At 48.1% G+C, this 19,365-nt stretch overlaps 1 protein-coding gene across 2 annotated transcripts; it reads right to left on the bottom strand.

The window, feature by feature from the left end:
• Positions 1 to 4,250: 4,250 nt before the first annotated feature.
• Positions 4,251 to 19,265, bottom strand: LOC109434073 (carbohydrate sulfotransferase 6). 2 transcript variants are annotated; one of them, XM_019710762.2, is made up of 4 exons: positions 17,730 to 19,265; positions 17,104 to 17,366; positions 6,947 to 7,022; positions 4,251 to 6,190 (listed from the first exon to the last, which is right to left on the bottom strand). In XM_019710762.2, exon 4 carries the CDS (start codon positions 6,170 to 6,172, stop codon positions 4,985 to 4,987), a length of 1,188 nt encoding a protein of 395 aa, XP_019566321.1. In that variant the 5' UTR covers positions 6,173 to 6,190; positions 6,947 to 7,022; positions 17,104 to 17,366; positions 17,730 to 19,265; the 3' UTR covers positions 4,251 to 4,984. The 2 variants fall into 2 exon arrangements, with proteins under 2 accessions (XP_019566321.1, XP_019566329.1); XM_019710770.2 differs by having other exon boundaries at positions 17,104 to 17,315.
• Positions 19,266 to 19,365: the final 100 nt, after the last annotated feature.

The following is a 19,365-nucleotide window of genomic DNA, read 5'->3' as shown; positions in this document are numbered from 1 at the left end:
TAGCACCAGAATGACAGGGCCAATCAAATTCTCCAGTCTTAACCCCAAGGGAGAAAGTATTCAATCGGCTGAAGGACTTGCCACCCTGGGAAAATTAAAAGTGCAGTCCGTGGTAATTGCTTCAGTCTCTGTCTTGTTGGCCAATCCCTCCCATCTCAGCAGCATTCCTGAGGGTACCAAGGCTTTTTTGCTCCAGTTCTTTTTTTCCTTATATTTTTTTTTAGACTTCTTTTTCTTAGAGCAGTTTCAGGTTTACAACAAAATTGAGAGGGAGGCAGAGATTTCCTATATGTCTCCTGCCCCCACACATTCATAGGCTCCCCCATTATCAACATCACTCACCAGAATGGTACCTTTTTACCAAGCATGATCCTGCACTGACTCACAGACCCTCAAAGTCCATAGTTTACATTATGGTTCACTCTTGGTGTTGTATGTTCTATGGGTTGGGACACATGTATAATGACGTATGTCCATTATCGTAATATCATACAGAGTACTTTCACTGCCTAAAAATCCGCTGTGTGGGCCGGCCCGGTGGCTCAGGCAGTTGGAGATCCATGCTCCTAACTCCGAAGGCTGCCGGTTTGATTCCCAAATGGGCCAGTGGGCTCTCAACCACAAGGTTGCCAGTTCAACTCCTCAAGTCCCACAAGGGATGGTGGGCTCTGCCCCCTGCAACTAAGATTGAACACAGCACCTTGAGCTGAGCTGCCTCTCGGATGGCTCAGTTGGTTGGAGTGCGTCCTCTCAACCACAAGGTTGCCAGTTCGACTAACGCAAGGGATGGTGGCCTGTGCCCCCTGCAACTAGCAACGGCAACTGGACCTGGAGCTGAGCTGCGCCCTCCACAACTAAGACTGAAAGGACAACAACTTGAAGCTGAACGGCACCCTCCACAACTAAGATTGAAAGGACAACAACTTGACTTGGAAAAAAGGCCTGAAAGTACACACTGTTCCCCAATAAAGTCCTGTTCCCCTTCCCCAATAAAATCTTAAAAAAAAAAAAATCCGCTATGCTTTGCCTATTCATCCCTCCCCTTCCGACCTCCAACCCTTAGCAACCACTAATCTTGTTACTGTCTCTATATAGTTTTTGCCTTTTCCAGAATGTCATGCAGTTGGAATCACACAATATGTAACTTCTTTAGATTGGCTTCTTTCACTTAGCAATACGCATTTCCTCCATTTCTTTTCATGGCTTGATAGCTCATTTTTTAAGCACTGAATAACGTTCTATCAGATAGGTAAACATGAAAATGATTGATTTAACCCTGTACAGGTGAGGGTAGCAGGGTGGGAGTTGCTGGTAGGAAACAGTGACAAGAGCAGTCTTGACACCATTCCAGAGAATAAATTGGTACTCGGTTTTTAGAGTAATTTGGCAGTTTCACATTTCAAACACAAATGCTCTTTGACCCAGCAATTCTTTTAGGAACTGCTATAGACACACAAACTCCGTCATCTCCTGGGGGTTCTCCAAACCCAGGAGCCTGGATTCCCAGGAGTGTGTCTTCTGTTTTGTCAAGAAACCTTGATTCCAAGGAGACCAACAAGGAGTCAAGCCTCCTTGGGCCATGACCCAGTCCCTCAGCTTTCCTCTGCTTTGGTTCCTTCATCCTATACTTAACTCCTATTCCTCCTTCATTTATTCAAACCAAACATTTCCTCTTCAAAGAGGTCTTCCTGACTCCCCATACTAAGGTAGATCACCCTCTACCTATTCTGACTGTTTTTTTCCTACAGCACAGTTGACATTTAAGATTGTATATTTATCTGTAGGACTATTTATATAGGGTCTGCTCTCCCCACAAGAGCAAAGGCTGTGACTGCTCTGTCCGCCATTATGTCCCCAGAGCTTGGCACTGGACCTATCTCATTGAAGCACTCAACTGGGGACTGCCTGTCTGTCCTGAAACCTGATATGGGTCCCCCCAAGGCCAGGGAACTCACCCAGAGGCTTGCCCAGAGCACCCCATATGCAGAGAGCAAAGTCCAGGAGCCGGTCATCCCCATCCTGGGACCTCAGGAATCAGGTAAGAATGGATGAGATATATAGCAAAGGCCATTAACTGTGGCCATCAATACAATCTGTGACCAGAGCGGAGGCAAATGAAACTTGTGGGATGCCACGTCAGGCTGGGCTCTGACACCCCCTTCTCTCCCCCCAAAAAAACCTTCCTGGACCTCGCTAAGGATCAGGGTCTCCCTGTTTTTAGCCTCTAGCACCATGAACCTCTTGCTCATCCTTCTTTGCTTGAACATAGCACATTGACCAGGACTGTTCCTAGGCTGACTCCTCCACTTGACAGTGCACTCCTTTCAGGCTGGGCCTGCAAGCTGCTTTTTACCCCAGTGGCCAGCAGAGGGTGGAGGACAGGGAGGGACATGCAGGGAGGGAAGTTGCTATGTAGTGGTAGGGGCCCCAATGCCCCAGCCAATTGCCCAGCACACCCCTCAATGTTCTGGTCCTTGAGATATTTGCAGTCAAATGCCAGGACAGCTCCTGATACCCAGAGATCTATGTCATCGCCAGGGAGAAACAATCTGGCTTTCCAAGCCTCTGATGGGGTCTTTTGCTGCATGCCCAGTTTGGTTTACCTGTTGGGAGTGTAAGTGTTATTGAAGTCGAAGATATGAGTTTGAGTCCCAGCCTGTACATTAAACTATATGACCCTAGCCTTTCTATTACACAGAGTTGCCATTAATAAATCTGGGGTTTTAAATACCTTCTCCATGATACTGTGAGCGTGGGTTTTATGGAGCCTGAAGCTCCTACAGCTTGACAGATCCTCAAATGAGGAGTCTTGATGCTTCAACTTCAAGGTCAATATACCTGTTCTCTGCAAGAAAAGCAAAAAATGCCACATCCCCCTTGCCCTGCTTGCTTTGCAGTGAAGATGTGGGTCTACTATCCAGGTCCCACCAATCTAAGGCCATACCCAGGCTGAGAATCAGAAGCTAGCACCCTCCAGAATCCCTTTTGGTGACTGATGGCAACAGTGAGGGCTGCTCCCATGTCCAGAGAGAATGAGCACAGTTCTGGTGGCAACTGTCAGTCCCCAGACCAACTCTGTGCCCCAGTGAGATTTGGGGTATTCTTTTTTTTTTTTTTAAGATTTTATTGCGGAAGTGGAACAGGACTTTATTGGGGAACAGTGTGTACTTCCAAGACTTTTTTCCAAATCAAGTTGTTGTCCTTTCAGTCTTAGTTGTGGAGGGCGCAAGCTCAGCTCCAGGTCCAGTTGCCATTGCTAGTTGCAGGGGGCACAGCCCACCATCCCTTGTGGGAGTCGAACTGGCAACCTTGTGGTTGAGGACGCGCTCCAACCAACTGAGCCATCCGGGAGGCAGCTCAGCTCAAGGTGCCATGTTCAATTTTAGTTGCAGGGGCCAGAGCCCACCATCCCTTGCGGGACTCGAGTTGAACCGACAACCTTGTGGTTGAGAGCCCTCTGGCCCATGTGGGAATCGAACCGGCAGCCTTCAGAGTTAGGAGCATGGAGCTCCAACCGCCTGAGCCACCGGGCCGGCCTGGGGTATTCTATTTGTGTGGTTTCAAACCCGCTGTCTTGACCTTCCTAGAGATTTTGAGAGCTTTTTTGTTTGTTTGTTTTTTCCTTTTAATTATTTACTGAGCACTTGCTGGCTCTCACTTTCTGAGCTCAGTACTAAGCCCTCTCTACATATCCAGCATCCCTTTAATAAGACTTTGCTTCCAGAGCTCGGTATTGTAGCTTGCAGTTAGGAATCTTACTCTGCTCTCCCCCAGGGCCTGGCCCGGAAAGACCAAGGGAAGACAGAACCGCCCCAGAGCCTTTTTTCTCCCAAACTCATAGCAAGCCTGATCTAGTTACAGTCACCCTGCAACCTGCCCTCCAAGCACTCATCCTGCTGCCAATCTCTTGCTCTGCCACACGCTCTGCCTGGCTTGCTGCCCCAGGCCTCCCCAGCCTTCTCCTTCTCCACCTTTTCTCCTCACTGCCTCCCTCCAGGCTTATCCAGGAGGCTCTCTAGATTCTGCCAGTTAAGCCTGGAGCTCACCATTTCCTGTATCCTGCTGCTGTGGCCCCAGTCATGGCTGCTTGCTCTTCCCTAGGGCAAATAAGATGGAAAAATCTGACACTTCTTCGTCCAAGAGACAGGTCTCTGCAAGTCTGATTCATCCTCTCCTCTAGATTGCAGCCCCAGAGCAAAGCCTCCCTCCTCCCTTCATCCTCCTTGTTGTGTGAACTTGGACAAGTCCTCTCACTTTTGTTTGTTTATTTGTTTTGCTTGTCAAACTTTATAGGCTGCAAACTCTAATCTGTGCCACACAGGTTAATTATTATGTTTATTTCTGTAGGTAGGATCTTTCCTGTCAGGACAAAGCAAAAGTTCACTTTACCTGGGCAGGTAATGGGGGTGTATGGGCTTCTGGGAGGTGGGACAGAGAGAGGCTAAGGGGGGACCACATGATGAGAGCCACCTTATCTGATTTTTTGAACATACAGGTGAATATAAATGTCAACGGCTTTGATACAGTGTGGTGCCAGGCACGTGGTGGCAATGGAGTCTGAGGTGTGTGTGGGGACATGTACAGAGTTCATGGGTCAGCGCACCACAGCGCCCCTACACTTCCAGGCGGGAGGAGACCCCCTTCTTAGCTGCTGGATAATGCATCCCAAGGGAGGAGAGAGATAAGAGGAAAGAAAGAGCTTGAGTAGGAGTCAAGTCGTCTGAACTATTCCCTGTGCCCGGAGGAAGTGGGGGCACGGGCTTTGCTTTCCACGAAGTGTGTGCCTGTTGGGAACCCAGCTCGAAAAGAGGACTCGAAGGAAAGTCAAGAAGTGGGGGGAAAACAAGGAGTCTGGGGTCGCAGTCCTCGTCTACTGCAGATGAGGACTCGCAAACTCCCGGCCTCTCCAGTAGTGGCCTGTGCCCAGGCTCCCTCCCCACCATTGTGTCCCAGCCCTGGCAACAGCCATAACTGGGGACCTCTGCTAAGGCCCGGGGTGCACGGAGGTGGATGATGCCCAGCTGAAGCTGCTCGGCCCGCGCGGCAGCACCAGGTCCAGGGCGAGGTCACGCTGCTCGTCCTCGGAGAACACAGGCCGGTAGCCCAGCAGCTGCAGCGCGCCTGCACACAGCTCCTGCACGCGGCGGATCTTGGCAAAGGGCAGTGTGTGGCGCCAGGCCTGGGAGACGTTGAGCGCATCCCTGGACGTGGTCTTGAAGGCCTCCTGACGGGCACCGGGCCCGGACCCGTGCGTGATATTGTGGATCCAGGCCTCGAGCTGCGGCGTGAGGCTCAGGCCTGCGAAGGCATAGAGCGCACGGATCTCAGGCAGGGGTGCGCGAGCCAGGTCCTCGAAGCGCACCAGGCGGTAGCGGCCGCGCAGAAAGGGCGGTGGCTTGCGGGTCGCGGCCTCGGCGATGCGCACGTGGCTCCGGCACACCTCGCGCACCACACGCAGGCCCGGGTCAGCCTCCACCCACGTGCCATTGGTGCCCAACACAATGCCGTTGTCGCGCGCCAGCGCCTTGGCCGTTTGCTCACGCGAGCGCAGCACCGCCCGTGGGTCGCGCACCAGGTGCACGACGCGCAGGTTGAGCGCGGGGTCGGTGAGCAGCGGGTAGAGCACCTGCAGGTTGAAGAAGCGCACCTCCTTGAGCACCACGTGGCTGTAGGAGCGGCAGGCTTCCTGCGCCAGGCCGAAGGGCCTCCGTGCGCACAGGGGCTTGCAAACCGCTTCGCTGCTGATGGCGCCACGCTGGAAGGCGCTGCAGGCCGGCGGCGAGCACAGCGCACGGCTCACTGCCCACTGGAAGAGGTCGGACAGGTTGCGACGCCAGGGCAGGTAGGCGTCAAACACGTCCATGTCGCACAGGAAGACCGAGCGCACCAGGTCACGCACAGCCATGTGCAGCGCAGGCGCGCTGCCCTGCGACAGGGTGGTCCACACGTGCCATGCGGGCTCCATCAGGTAGAAGACATCGGGGTGCTGGCTGAAGAGCTGGCCCACGAAGGAAGAACCCGAGCGCCAGGAGGACAGCACCAGCACGTGCACCCGTTCCTCGCCACCCACTGGGGACGTAGGCCTGGGCCTGGAGACCAGGAAGAGCAGGAGGCCCGTCTGCGCCAGAAGCAGCATGGTCACAGTTGTGCTCGAGATGCGCGGCAGCCACATGCCGCCAGCTGGGGGTGCCTGCGGGAGGAGAGCACAGCCGTTAGGGACCGTGGCCAACTAGCCCATCCTATACCCCAACTCCTGCCCAGTGATTGCAGGAAGCAGCCCCAGGAATGTGACGTTAAGACGTAAGCCATGATCTAGAGTCTATGCAGAGCAAAAGCCCAGTGGCAGAATACTATGGGAAATAAGCTCCCTCTCTCCCTCCCTCCCTATCTGGAGAAGGAAATAATATTTTTGAAACAGAACTCCCACCTTTCGCTTAAGAATTCCTTTTAGGGAGACACTTTTGGGTTGTTTAGCTAAACAGCTTGATGGGTGATTTGGCTCCCTCAGGTTGTATGCTGTCTCTTGGCCTGTGATCTTGGACCAATCTCTGTGACTTAACTTACCCATCTGTAAAGGGGGTTAATATAGTACTAGAGTATTGGAATGAGCATGGTGGGGAGGAGGAGGTACTAACTCCCATGACTAATATCCTCTACTTTATACACACTGTGCATTGTTTGAATGTTTTTAAACAAGCAGATACAGTGTTTGTTATTAAAAGCAAATAAGCGAAATAGACAAAGAACCAACTGTTGCCATCACCCACAGGGAGTGAAGTGCTGCAGAATGCATGGACTCCAGAGGGTGGGTTTCCTTCTGAAGCCTCGTGAATTTGCAGAAGAAATTAGTTCAGGGAGAGGTAGGATAGAGCCAGAACAGTGGGGCGGTGAGAGCAGCATGAGGCCCCTGGCCACTGCTTACCCTTTCCCTGCTGAGGTTACTCACCCCTGTCCAGGGCTGCCAGGAACGCTGCCCGCCTCGATCACAAATCCATGGGAGACGCTCAGAGGGGACTCATGGCCTGAGAAAGCAGGAGGGAGGCTGGATTAGAGACCACAGGGGGAGATAGCCTGGTACACTAGGAAAGCTCTGCCTTCCCAGACTGACAGAAAGTGAGCTGGGCACATCCGTTTTCCCAAATGAGTATGAACTGACAGTCTCTCCTGCTGGGTGCAGGAGAGAGGGCTGGCTTTGAGTCCCTCCAATGCCACTTAGGAACCTAGAGCAAATGACTCAGCTTCTCCAAGGCTCAATTTCCTCCCTTATAAAATGGGGATGATAAAGTTTAACCTCTTAGGATTGTTGTGAGGAATGCTGCTACAAACACATAGGCGGAAAGGGCTTGGTAAGGTGCCACACATATGTCTCATGTTACTCTTGCAGTGTGGAGCTGTGTCTGGAGAGGAAAACCCACAGGAGGTCTCCACCCAGATGAGAGGTTACCTATGCTTGGAATCCCAGCATTTCCCAGGCCCACCTCTAGCCCCCAACCACCCCTGAGTCCTTTAGTGGATCTTAAGAATGTCATGCTTGTGCTGCAGAAAGGAACCCTGAGCCTCCCACACCTCAAGGTCCCCAAGTTGTCTCCTCTTTGTACCTGTTGCTCCTGCATTGATCTCAAGGATAAGGTGCTTTGGAAGAAGGGACCTGGAAGTTTCCTTCTTGCTTTTCATGTCATGGCTCCCTAATAACCCCCGCCCCATCCATGTCACCACTGAAAGAAGCCAGGGTCTAGATTGTGAGCAGAGATCCCATCTCTACTCCTTCCTTTCTTTATCAGGAAGCTGCTGGAGCATGTCACCTGATGACTCTAGAACTGCCTCCTGGATCCCACACTCACTTCTGGAAAACCTGGAGGATAAGGAGAGTAGCCACCTATCTGTCTGCATTTGTTATCGCCTCTCCTCAAGCGTGTGCTTCTGCTGAGAACAGGGAGCAGGAGAGGAAGGGAACTCATAAGCCACGTGTGTTGCCCTAAGTCACTTCAAGTGCTTGATGCTTTATATCTACACTATGATTTAACTCAACGACCCCTGAGGTGGGCATTATGATCTCAGTTTCTTAGGGAAGGACCCAAGAGTTGGAGAGACAGCAGGAAGCTGGGACTCTCCCCCCACCAACCCCAAAATTCCATTGCTAAGTTCCTGGCACTTTCTGATCACAGGCTTTTGTCCTCTCTGGTCCCTGGGAGATCCTTGCAGAGTGCAGGACCTTGATGCTTTGGCTCAAATACAGCTGATCTGGCCAGCCCAGCCCTCCCCTGGGAGAAGGATCTTGAACACAGGCCAAGGTGTTTGATACCCGCAGTCCAGGGAAACCAAAGGTCTTCTTAAGTGACTCACACAATACAGGAACTGATATCTGATCCTGTTATTGGAACTCAAGAACTAGGAAGGGGAGTGAAAACATCCTATACCACCGCAAGGTGTCTTGAGAAGTCCACGTCCCCATAGGATCCTTACGTTCAGCACAGCCACCAACTGCTCCAGGGTTCAAAGGCAGAAAGACCATGTCAGGCAGGCACCGTGATATGTACTTTATCTTCACGATTGAATTTTATCCCCTTCAAGTCCCTAGGAGGCAGAAATTTCCCTGTCTGTTGTAACTGAGCCAATGGGCCTTAGAGACATGAATACTCACTAAGGTGCAAGGCAGAGTTTTTTTTTTTGTTTTTTTTTAAAGATTTTTTTTTTTATTGGGGAAAAGGAACAGGACTTTATTGGGGAACAGTGTGTACTTTCAGGCCTTTTTTCCAAGTCAAGTTGTTGTCCTTTCAATCTTAGTTGTGGAGGGTGCCGTTCAGCTTCAAGTTGTTGTCCTTTCAGGGTTAGTTGCGGAGGGCGCAGCTCAGCTCCAGGTCCAGTTGCCGTTGCTAATTGCAGGAGGCACAGCCCACTATCCCTTGTGGGAGTTGAACCGGCAACCTTGTGGTTGAGCGGACACGCTCCAACCAACTGAGCCATCCGGGAGGTAGCTCAGCTCAAGGTGCCATGTTCAATTTTAGTTGCAGGGGGCACTGCCCACCATCCCTTGTGGGAGTCGAGGAGTTGAACTGGCAATCTTGTGGTTGAGAGCCCACTGGCCCATGTGGGAATCGAACCGGCAGCCTTAGGATTTAGGAGCATGGAGCTCTAACTGCCTGAGCCACAGGGCCGGCCCAAGGCAGAGTTTTAAATCCAAGTGCCAGATTCCCAGTGGGAGGCTCTGGGGTGGGTCCCATTCTTAAGCCTTTGCCCACTGAAGCCAGTCTCCCCTCCCATGAATTCTTTCATTTGTAAAGTCTTTGGGGGGGGGCAGTATATATTTAATATATGTTCATTTTTTTTAGAAAAAGTAACACATAGAAGTTGCTCCAAATAATAAATGTACAGATGAGGGCATTGTAGGCTCATGTTTTGTTTGTGAAAATTAGGAAAGGGGTTCCATCATCTGGCAGACACAGCCCCACAACAAAGGGCCACTCAGTCTCTGTCCCCTACACCTTCCCCAGGCCCTCCCCGGAGGCAACCCTATCTCCAACTTCTACCAAGTCTTTGATGGTGAAGATAATGATGATGAAAATAACCATATGCTCAGGGGAGGAGAGTGGAGTCAAGATGCCATAGAATAAATAGAAAGTTCCCACTTCTCCCGATACCCAGGACCACCATCCACAGTGGTCTTTCTCAAGCCACTGAAACTGTTTTGTCCGAAGTTCTTTTGAAATTTTATTTTTGTGAAAATAATCCACATAGCTTGAATAAGCATAAGGTACCCCTGGAAGTTTATCCAAAACAGTGACCATATTAGTTTCTCCTGAGAGGGGAATGGAAGAGCTGGGAAAAGACATTTCACAATAAATCCTTTTTTGTAACTTCTGAATTTTGACCCATATGAACGTATTACCTACTTTAAAATAGCTATATTAAAAGAAGCTTTCAAATTTTTTTTTGAGGCTTTCAAATTTGTTAGCTGTTTCTTCTGCTTATTACCTTCCTATGTCTTTTTTAAAAAGCATAAATTATGACTATTACAATGTATGGCATTTTATAGTGACTTATAATGAAAGATAAGGGTTTAGCTTCTCTACACACACACACACACACACACACAATTTTGTTCTCCCCCTAGCCTCCTAAGTTTTTTATAATATCTTTTTTTAAAATTAGTTTCAGGTGTACAAAGCAACATAATAGGTAGACATTTACACCCCTCACAAAGTGATAACACCCCTTCCCAAGCTACTACCACTCTGACATTTTATATAACTGTTACAATCCTCTTGACTATATTTCTTATGCTATACTCCCCCTCCTGTGACTATATATATATATATATATATATATATATATATATGTACATATATATAAAATAGTTGACCTACAATATTATTCTACTTCAGCTTCAGTTGTACAGCACATTGGTCAGGCATTTGCACAGTGTATGAAATGATCCCCTTGGTAAGTCCAGTGTCCATCTGGCACTTTACATTATCTTTACAACATTCTTGATTATATTCCCCATATGGGGGGGAATATAATCAAGAATGTTGTAAAGATAATGTAAAGTACCAGATGTCTACTAATTTGTTCTTCTAAGATAAGTTTTGGATAAGCCAATGTTCAAAATTTATATGCCTCCATAAAACAGCTCACAGATGAAGTACATAATGCACTAAGAGTACATTTCCTTTCTTGTATAACCTTTGTTTTCCTCGGAGTTAAATCACCTTAGAGATTAGATTTGTAATAGAAGGGTTGAAAGGAATAAAACATAAAGTGAGAGGCTCAATCCAGGAGGTTCAATGTCCAAGGTCCTCATCATGGTGGAGCTGACAATCTAGTTGGGAACATTAAAGACACATCCAGGAGATGGTCAAGGGACCAGATAGTGGTCCGAGTGAGTGGCCCAGACATCCAGTGCCATGTGAGGGTCATGCTAGTCCTGGTATGCATACTGCCTGGATTCTGGCAAAATCCCCCACCTGGCCTCCTGCTTATTTATACTGCAGAGCCCCCAGAGCTGCCTACGTCGCACGTTTTATCATGTCATTCTCCTACTCAGCCACCTTCTGCTTTCCAACCTCACTTCCCATGATTCCCAAACAGCATCCTATGCTTCAGATGATTGGAATCATTACTGCTCCTCCAGCAGGCTCCATGCTTCCTTACTCCTCTGTTGTGAGGGCCCAGCCCTGATTCCCATCAGGAGTCACCTCAGCTTCGTCTGAAGAGACCTCATCTGTGCCTCCTTCAAGGCACACACCACTCTGCCCTGCATAACACTGCCTCCCCTTCTTGTCTGTGAACAACTTGAGGACTGGGACTGTGGTGTTTTCCAGGTGAGCGCCCATTCTCAGGCATCCAGTGTGCTGGACAAGGTTATTTGTGTCCACTCAATACTTGTTCCCCTGTTTTCTGACAATAGCCTCCAGAGTTCTCTTTGAGGAACCACCCTTCACCCACACAGAGTGCATGTGGTTTGGATGGGGCTGACCAACCACCCCCTAGATCTTAGGGGGTCACATGTCTCAAGCCTGGTTTATCTATATATTCCACACACTATCCATTCACTACACTGACTGGCTTAAGGAACGGACATCAGACCCAAGTCCGATCCCAGGATTTTTGTTGATCTGAATGGAAAAGGGAAACTGCCTGGGTATAAAGCCAACACAGAAGAGAACTGAGCAGAGAAAGAAAGACTGAGAGTCCATGAGCAAGCTGACAGCATTTGGACCCAGCTGTGCAAGATTCACCTATGGGTTTCTCAGTTGGGGAAAATACTCCACTTGTGCTAAAGCCAGAATGAGTTGAGTTTCTGTCACTTACAATCAAGAGTTCTGATTAGGTAGTGGAGCCCCTTCGTGGCATGGGGTAGTGTGAGAGTAACACTATAAAGAAGCATGGACAGAGTTCTGGGGGGGCTGGTCATGCTCTGTTTCTTGATGAGGGTGCTAATTACATGTGTGCTCGATTTGTGAAAAGTCATCAAGCTACACTTTAATGATTTTTGCTCTTTTCTGTATGTATGAGTTTGGACAATTAAGTTCACCAACTCATCCTAGAAAAAGTACTACACACCTCGTCGCTGAATATCACTATGGTCACCTTCGAAGTACTCCCCTTGGGAAGCTATGCACTGACACCAGCACCTAGTCCACCCTTCAAAGCAATTGTGGAACTCTTTCTGGAAGGGCCATCGAGCTGTCTTCATATTACCCTTGATGTCCTGAATGTCATCAAAATGTCTTCCTTTCAATATTCCCTTTCTCTTCGGGTAAAGAAAGAAGTCATTGGGGGCCAGATCAGGTGAGTAGGGAGGGTGTTCCAATACAGTTATTTGCGTAGTGACTGAAAACTCCCTCACAGACAGTGCCGTGTGAGCTGGTGCATTGTCGTGATGCGAGAGCCATGAATTGGCGAAAAGTTCAGGTCGTCTAACTTTTCCAAACAGCCTTTTCAGCACTTCCACATATTAAACTTGGTTAACTGTTTGTCCAGTTGGTACAAATTCATAATGAATAACCCCTCTGATATCAAAAAAAGGTTGGCAACATTATTGCAATAAGTTCCAAACTTAATTGTCAGACCTCATATACCAATAACAAAAGATGAATACAAGTCACGTTTGACTTCTGCAATTACAAGAGGTGCTCAAAGTGGTTACCATAAGCGTCCAGATACTTCTGATGACGGTGAACTACTGCTTGAGCATAGATAACATCTCTTAAAATGTGTGTACATTTTTTTGGCACCCCCAGTATTTGCTGATCGAAATTAGATACTCAGTTGTCCAAATTCAAAGGGAGTAATTCCCCACTTATCCCACATTTCTTTCTGCTGAGCGTCTTAAAGCTACAGTATCTTGTAAATATCCCTGATTTCTTAGCCTGAGAGATATAGGAAGGAACTATTGTTCTACCTAATTTGTAGATGGGAAAACCGAGATAAGGGCCCGGGATGGTTTGCCTTGGCAAGGCCAAGCTGGAGCCCAGGAATCCAGCTCTCTGGGCAGCGCTCTTTGTAGCCCAGCTCTGCCTTCCCTTAACTCAGCAGCTCCTCCTGTCACCAGCTTCTCCCAGCCCTGGCAAAGAATCTAAGGGAGTGAAATGTAATAATAGGTACAAATCCCTGGCTCAGATTTCTCTGAGTTTGGCGTCAGCTGGAGGCCATCCCTGTTCAGGAATCCCAAAGGCCGGATAAAATGGATTCCAGAGGAGGGATCAGAGGGCTTGAGGCATCAGGGGCCTTCCCGGGGGCAAAACAGCTCTAATGGGACCCAGGGCATCCCTTAGGGAGAAGGCTGACAGGGAGGGGAAGAAAAAGGAGAAAAGGGAGAGGAGGCGCAGAGAAAAGGAAGAATGAGAGAAAAAGAAAATACATTAAGGAGGGAGGAAAGGAAAGAGAGAGGAGGAAGATGAGTATTTATGGTGGGATGGGAACAAGGGCCATCACCTCTCTTCTGATTTAATCCTCACAACAACCCTATGAAGTAGACCTGATGCTCATCCTTATTTTACAGATGAGGAAACTGAAGCTTAGAAAGAGTATCTTGCCTAAAGACCCACAAAGCAGCTGAGTCAGAATTTGAACCCTAGTAGTCTAACTTTAGAGCTTTGAACTACATGGCACCAAGTGGAAAAATACAACAAAACATAAGCACATATATACACATACCAATTACGTTAATTGTATATAATACCAATTCTGTTAAAAATGCATGAATATCAAAGGACATCATCAAGAAAATGAAAAGTCACCCATACACGAGAGAAAATATTTGCATATTTGCATATATACAGCAAAGGACTTATACCCACAATATATAAAATGCAGTTATAATGCAACAATAAAAGACAACCTGATTTAAAAATGGGCAAAATATTTGAGTATAAATTTCTCCAAAGAAGATATACAAATAGCCTCTAAGCACATGAGAAGATGCTTGATGTTTTTAGTCGGAGAAATGCAAATCAAAATTACAGTGAGATCCCACTTCCCATCTACTAGAATGGCTATAATAAAAAAGATAATAACGACTGTTAGTGAGAGTGAGGAAAAATTGGAATCTTCATACACTGCTGATGGGAATGGGAAATGGTACAGTTGCTGTGGGAATTAGACAGTTCCTCAACGGTTTAAACAGAATTACCAAGTGATGTAGCACCTCTATTCCAAAACATATATCCAAGAGAACTAAAAACATATGCCCACACAAAAACTTGTTTGTGAATTTTCATAGCAGCATTATTCATAATGGCTAAAAAATGGAAACATCTTAAATGTTCATCAATTAACGAATGGATAAACAAAATGTGGTATATCCATATAATTGAATATTATCTGGCAATAAAAAGGAATGACATACTGATACATGTTACAACATGGATGTACCCTGAGGTGATGAATGCATGACACTGAATATACTAAAAAAAACAGTGAAAGTACTATTTAAAATGGTGAATTTTTTAAGGTATGTGAATTATAGTTCAAAAAAGCTGTTATTAAAAAAGTAAGCAAATACTCGTACGTATAGAAAGAAATCTGGAAGGATGCATGCTGACTATTAGTGATAATTTTTATATGGCCAGATTACGGGTAACTTTTTTCTTGTTAGTGCTTTGTTGCATTTTCCAGATAGTCTACAATAGACTTTTATTATTTTGGTAATCATAAAATCAGTTCTTTTTAGTTGGTTAAGGGAGGCATGGGTGGAGTTGCCTGCTCCAGCTTTCATTGCAGAGAGAGAGCTGCCTACAAATCCATCTCCCAGCTGACGTGGTACCTAGCTGGCCAGAGAAGGATGGAGAATTACCTGTTATGCAGTGATAGGTATCAAGGCCCCCATGCCCACCCTCAGCCGTTAGCTGGGCGAGGCTGTGGCAGAACATGTGCCTGGCTCCAAGCCCTAGCCACATCTGCCATCTCTTTGCTGGCCCTATGAACAACTGTGTGGAATCAGCCAGCGGCAGGGAGGCTGGAGTTGCACAGCCATTTGCCTGCAAGAATCTATTAGGAAATGAAATCAAATGTCTGGGAAAAGAGCCTCAAGTCTCCCTGGCTCAGAGCCAGCTTGGAGGCACTTCAGAGGAGATGAGCAGGTAACACATAAACCCCTTTCCCTGGCTCTGAGCTTTGGGGATACTCAAAGTGCACTTTGCATAGCACCTAATTTGGTCTAAATCATAGGACCTGACAGCTGGAGGGCTCTAAAGTCTGGGGGCTCCCATGTCTTCTCTGCAGTAACACACATGGCATGGGGGTAGGGAGTGCACATTTAGCATGTTCCCCCAAGTGTTGACTGAGCCCTTTTATTAGAGGGATAATCTGGAATGTTCTCTGAATTATTTTTGTAACCTTTTATTTTGATTGATTTTTAAAAAGTATATCATTCTTACAAGTCAATGACATAAAAAGGAAAAAGTGACACTTTTCAAAGAACACAACTCAAAACACATAGCAAGTTGCCAAATGCAACTTGTGGACCTTGTTTGGATTCTGATCCAAACAAATCAACTGAAAGAAGATATCCTTGAGGTGATCAGGGAAATTTTAATATGAGGTCTAACAATTAAGTTTGCGAACTTTTTGCACCAATGGTGCTAAGCTTTTTTTGATATCAGAGGGATTATTCATTATGAATTTGTACCAACTGGACACACAGTTAACCAAGTTTACTATTTGGAAGTTTACTATTTGAAAAAACTCTGTGGAAAAGTTAGGTGACCATAGTGATATTCAGCAATGAGGTATGTAGCACTTTTTCTAGGATGAGTTCACGAACTTAATTGTCTGAACTTCATGTGAACTAGGTATTAGGTGATACTAAGAAATCATTGCTAATGCTATTAAGAATTCTCTTGCTCGTGCATTTCTATACCTATCTTCCCTTACTAGACTACAAGCAGGATCCTGTCTGTCTCCTTAGAGGGAGTAGGGATAGCACAGTGGCTAACAGTGGGAACTCCCCTCAGTCATGTGATCTAAGGCCAGTTACTTAATCTCTCTGTGCCTTTCCCCCCTAATCTATAACATGGGGGAAATAATATAACCCAAGGCCTGGGCTTGATTTGACAATCAAATGAGTTAACATTTATAACGTGCTTAGAACAGTGTCTGGCACATAGTACACTTCTAAGTACTTGTCCAGGAATGTTTAAAATCCTGGGAACTATATTCTATGACTCCAAGGGGATCCTTGGATTTCACAAGGAGAACTCAGGGACGATAGCCTAACCAGGTTCAGGTGACTCTAGCACCCTAGCAACAGAATGTGGCAAGCCAGGTAGGGGCAGAATATGGAAATACAAAACAGAAGACAGTGAGTAGCGGCCAAAAGCCTGGCTTCTGAAGTCAGGCTGGGTTCAAATACTGACTCTACAACCAGTGAGGTGTGCGACTTTGAGCAAGTCTCTCCTAACCTCTCTGTGCGTCAGTTGATACCTTGTGAAGAAGCCATAGCAGCAGCTACCATACAGGTTGGAGAGGAGTAAATGGAACAACCTACACCTTAGCCTCGTCAGTGCTCACTGCGCACACAGCCCACTATTCTTATTAGCTCGGGCACTTAGCTCACTCATGGCTTTAGGGCAGCCAAATCCTTCTGCTTTTTAGGCCTCGGTGTTCCCATCTTCATGCCTCCAGCACAAGACAGAAGAGAAGAGAGTTAACAGTTCCTGGGCACCTATGCTGAGGCTAAGAGAGGTCTCTATTGTTACCCAAGATCCAACAGCCAGAAGTAGGGGCCACCACTCAAATCAGCTGGATCTGGTTCCAAATTCACTCACCAAACTACTTTTCCACAAGAGTTCCCTGGAAAAAGCCCTTGGAAAGCTTTCTTCATTAAAGCTACAACCTCTGAAACTCAAGTTTCAAGAGATATAGGATCCAGCCCCACCTCTAAGCAGTGATCTCACTCACAGCGGAAGCCCCACCGAGACACATGCAAACTAGCGCTGGGGCAGCGACGCCCTTTTCGCATTCTGATGGGACCGCCACCCTCAGATCCTCCCTACTAACTCGGTCCCCGGCTGCAAGATCAACACCGCCCCCGTCCCCGTCCCAAATGAGTCCCTGCCCAGGGTTGTGGCATCCACACCGAGAAGGGACGAACCAACGTACCCCAAAGCTCGCCGTCCTTGTCTGTCCTGGGGCGCCGAGGTGGCAGACACGTCTCTCCCGAGGCTCCGCGAAGGCTGCTTCCCTCCACAGGGGGAACTTCCAAGTTCCCCTCCACAGCGTGCGGTCTCTTCCCTGAGAGTCAGTAGGGACGACTTTGTTCCGTAGGATCCCAAGGCTATTAAGGGGCACGCGGTGATACCAGGGACGGAGCTCTGTGAATACCAAGATATTGGAGGCACCTCAGGACTCAAAGCAGAGGGAACCTGGAAACAGGGCAGGAGTCCCCAGGAAAAAGAGAAGCGTGGTGAAGAATGGGGTGTTGCGGGGGTGGGGGGAGGCCGGTTAGCTGGTTAGAGCGCGGTGCTCTTAACAAGGTCGTGGGTTCCATCCCCGCATGAGCCACTGTGAGCTGCGCCCTCCACAACTAGATTGAAACAACTACTCGTCTTGGAGCTGATGGGTCCTGGAAGCGCACACACACACACACACACACACACACACACACACACACACACAGAATGGGATGTTGGGGGCGGGAGCCTGGCTGGGACTACAACAAGGACCAGATTCCTCCTGCCCCCGGGATCCCCACTGGTGCCAGCCCCACGCCCCGCGCCCTGCGCTACCTGTGCGGCCGCTGGCTGCTTGCGCACTGCTAGGCGCTGTCCGCCTGGAGCGGAGCGCACACAATGAAGCGCTTTCAGACGTGGCTGCGGTCCCGGAGCCGGCGGGCGGGAGCCAGGGCGGGAGGGGCGGGACGGGAGGAAGGAAGAAGCCGGTTGGCGCTCCCGCTACCCTCCACCACCACCCCACCGACAAGGACAAGGGGCCACACCTCGGAGGAGGGGCACAGGTGGGCCCTGGGGCTGCAGTAGGAGCACTGTTTGGACGGTGATGTCAAAGGGCACTGACAGAGTCACCTCTCATCAAGCTAATGGGCCAAAACAGTTGTCTGCTCCAATCCCGGGAAAGGAGGCTCCTGGGAGCACAAAAGGCCCTTGTGAAGGAAATCGAATCTTAATCTTGCTCCTCCTCGCTCTCGGCGGCATCCTCGCAGAGAAGTGACTGGGAATCCTGACCGGCTTTCCAAGCCCCCAGCCTCAGCCCTAAGCCAAGTCCAAGGCACGTTGATGCCAGGCGGACCCGTAGCCTCCCGGAGCAGCAGTAGCCGAGCTGCGAGGGGCGGAGACACCAGGTGCCCCTCCGGAGCTAGGCCCGTAGTGGGCTGGCCCCCCTCCTCTCTCCCTTCCCTGCTCTAGCCTTAACCCAGAGGCACAGGCTCCATAGCAGGTCTGGATAAATACAGGATACATTTCAGTATATAAAGCAGATTTCCTCCCCACAGATAGCAGCAGAGTCTAGGCATCTGAAAAACAGGGAATTCCGACCTCTTGTAATTCGTGGTGGGATCTAAAAGAAGTCTCTACTGCTGGAGTATAGATTAGTGCATTCTTTCCAGCATGCGGTTTGGCAAGATGAATTAAAAGGCTTCAGAACAGTCATAAGCTTTTTGAATCAGTAATTCCTTTCTAGGATCTATCTTAAGGAAATAAACCAGCAACGAGGATTTGTACACAAGGTTCACAGGGGCATTGTCTACGAGAGCAAAAAAGAGAAACAACACAAAAGATTAGAGAGCAGTGTGCCAGAACGCCACCAGTGGTAACTTCCGGGTAGTGGAGTTACAGACAACTTATTTTCTTTAGGTTTCTGTAATTACACATTTTCTCTGGGAAAGGAACTTCTTTTTAAAAGCATGAACATGAAGATAAAGAAAGAGGACAATGGAGAATTGCTTTATTAACCTTAGGTGATTGAACCTAAGCGTGACTTTAAGGGCCTCAACTGATTCAAACAAAAACTGGATAATCATTTGGCAAAAGGAGGGATACCTCCCAAATATGAATTGTCTCAAATCCTGACTTAACTAGTAGTGGTTACAGCTTGGTTGATAAAATCCTGTATATTTCTCACCTTTTCTCCTCTTGCAGCTACACTGTGTGATCCAGTTTCAGAAGCTACTAACATCTAATCTGTAAATAATTTGATATTCACCAGACACAGTTGTACTTTTCCAGCCTGTGGTTTCCACATGCCATGTGGATCCCGCCAAAAACTCACATTGACTTGGGGCTGGACCAGGGGACTTTTGCCAAAGAGCAAACAAAATCTCCAAGGTCTTTGGGCAGAGTCCTGGCAAAGCAAGGCTGCTGGTGAGTAACTTGGAGAAGTGTGTGCCACCTCTGCCCTCCCCATTCTTCC

The sequence above is a fragment of the Rhinolophus sinicus genome, linkage group LG11, assembly GCF_036562045.2.
Source record: "Rhinolophus sinicus isolate RSC01 linkage group LG11, ASM3656204v1, whole genome shotgun sequence".
Lineage (NCBI taxonomy): Eukaryota > Metazoa > Chordata > Mammalia > Chiroptera > Rhinolophidae > Rhinolophus > Rhinolophus sinicus.
This window is presented reverse-complemented; position numbering and strand designations above follow the sequence as displayed.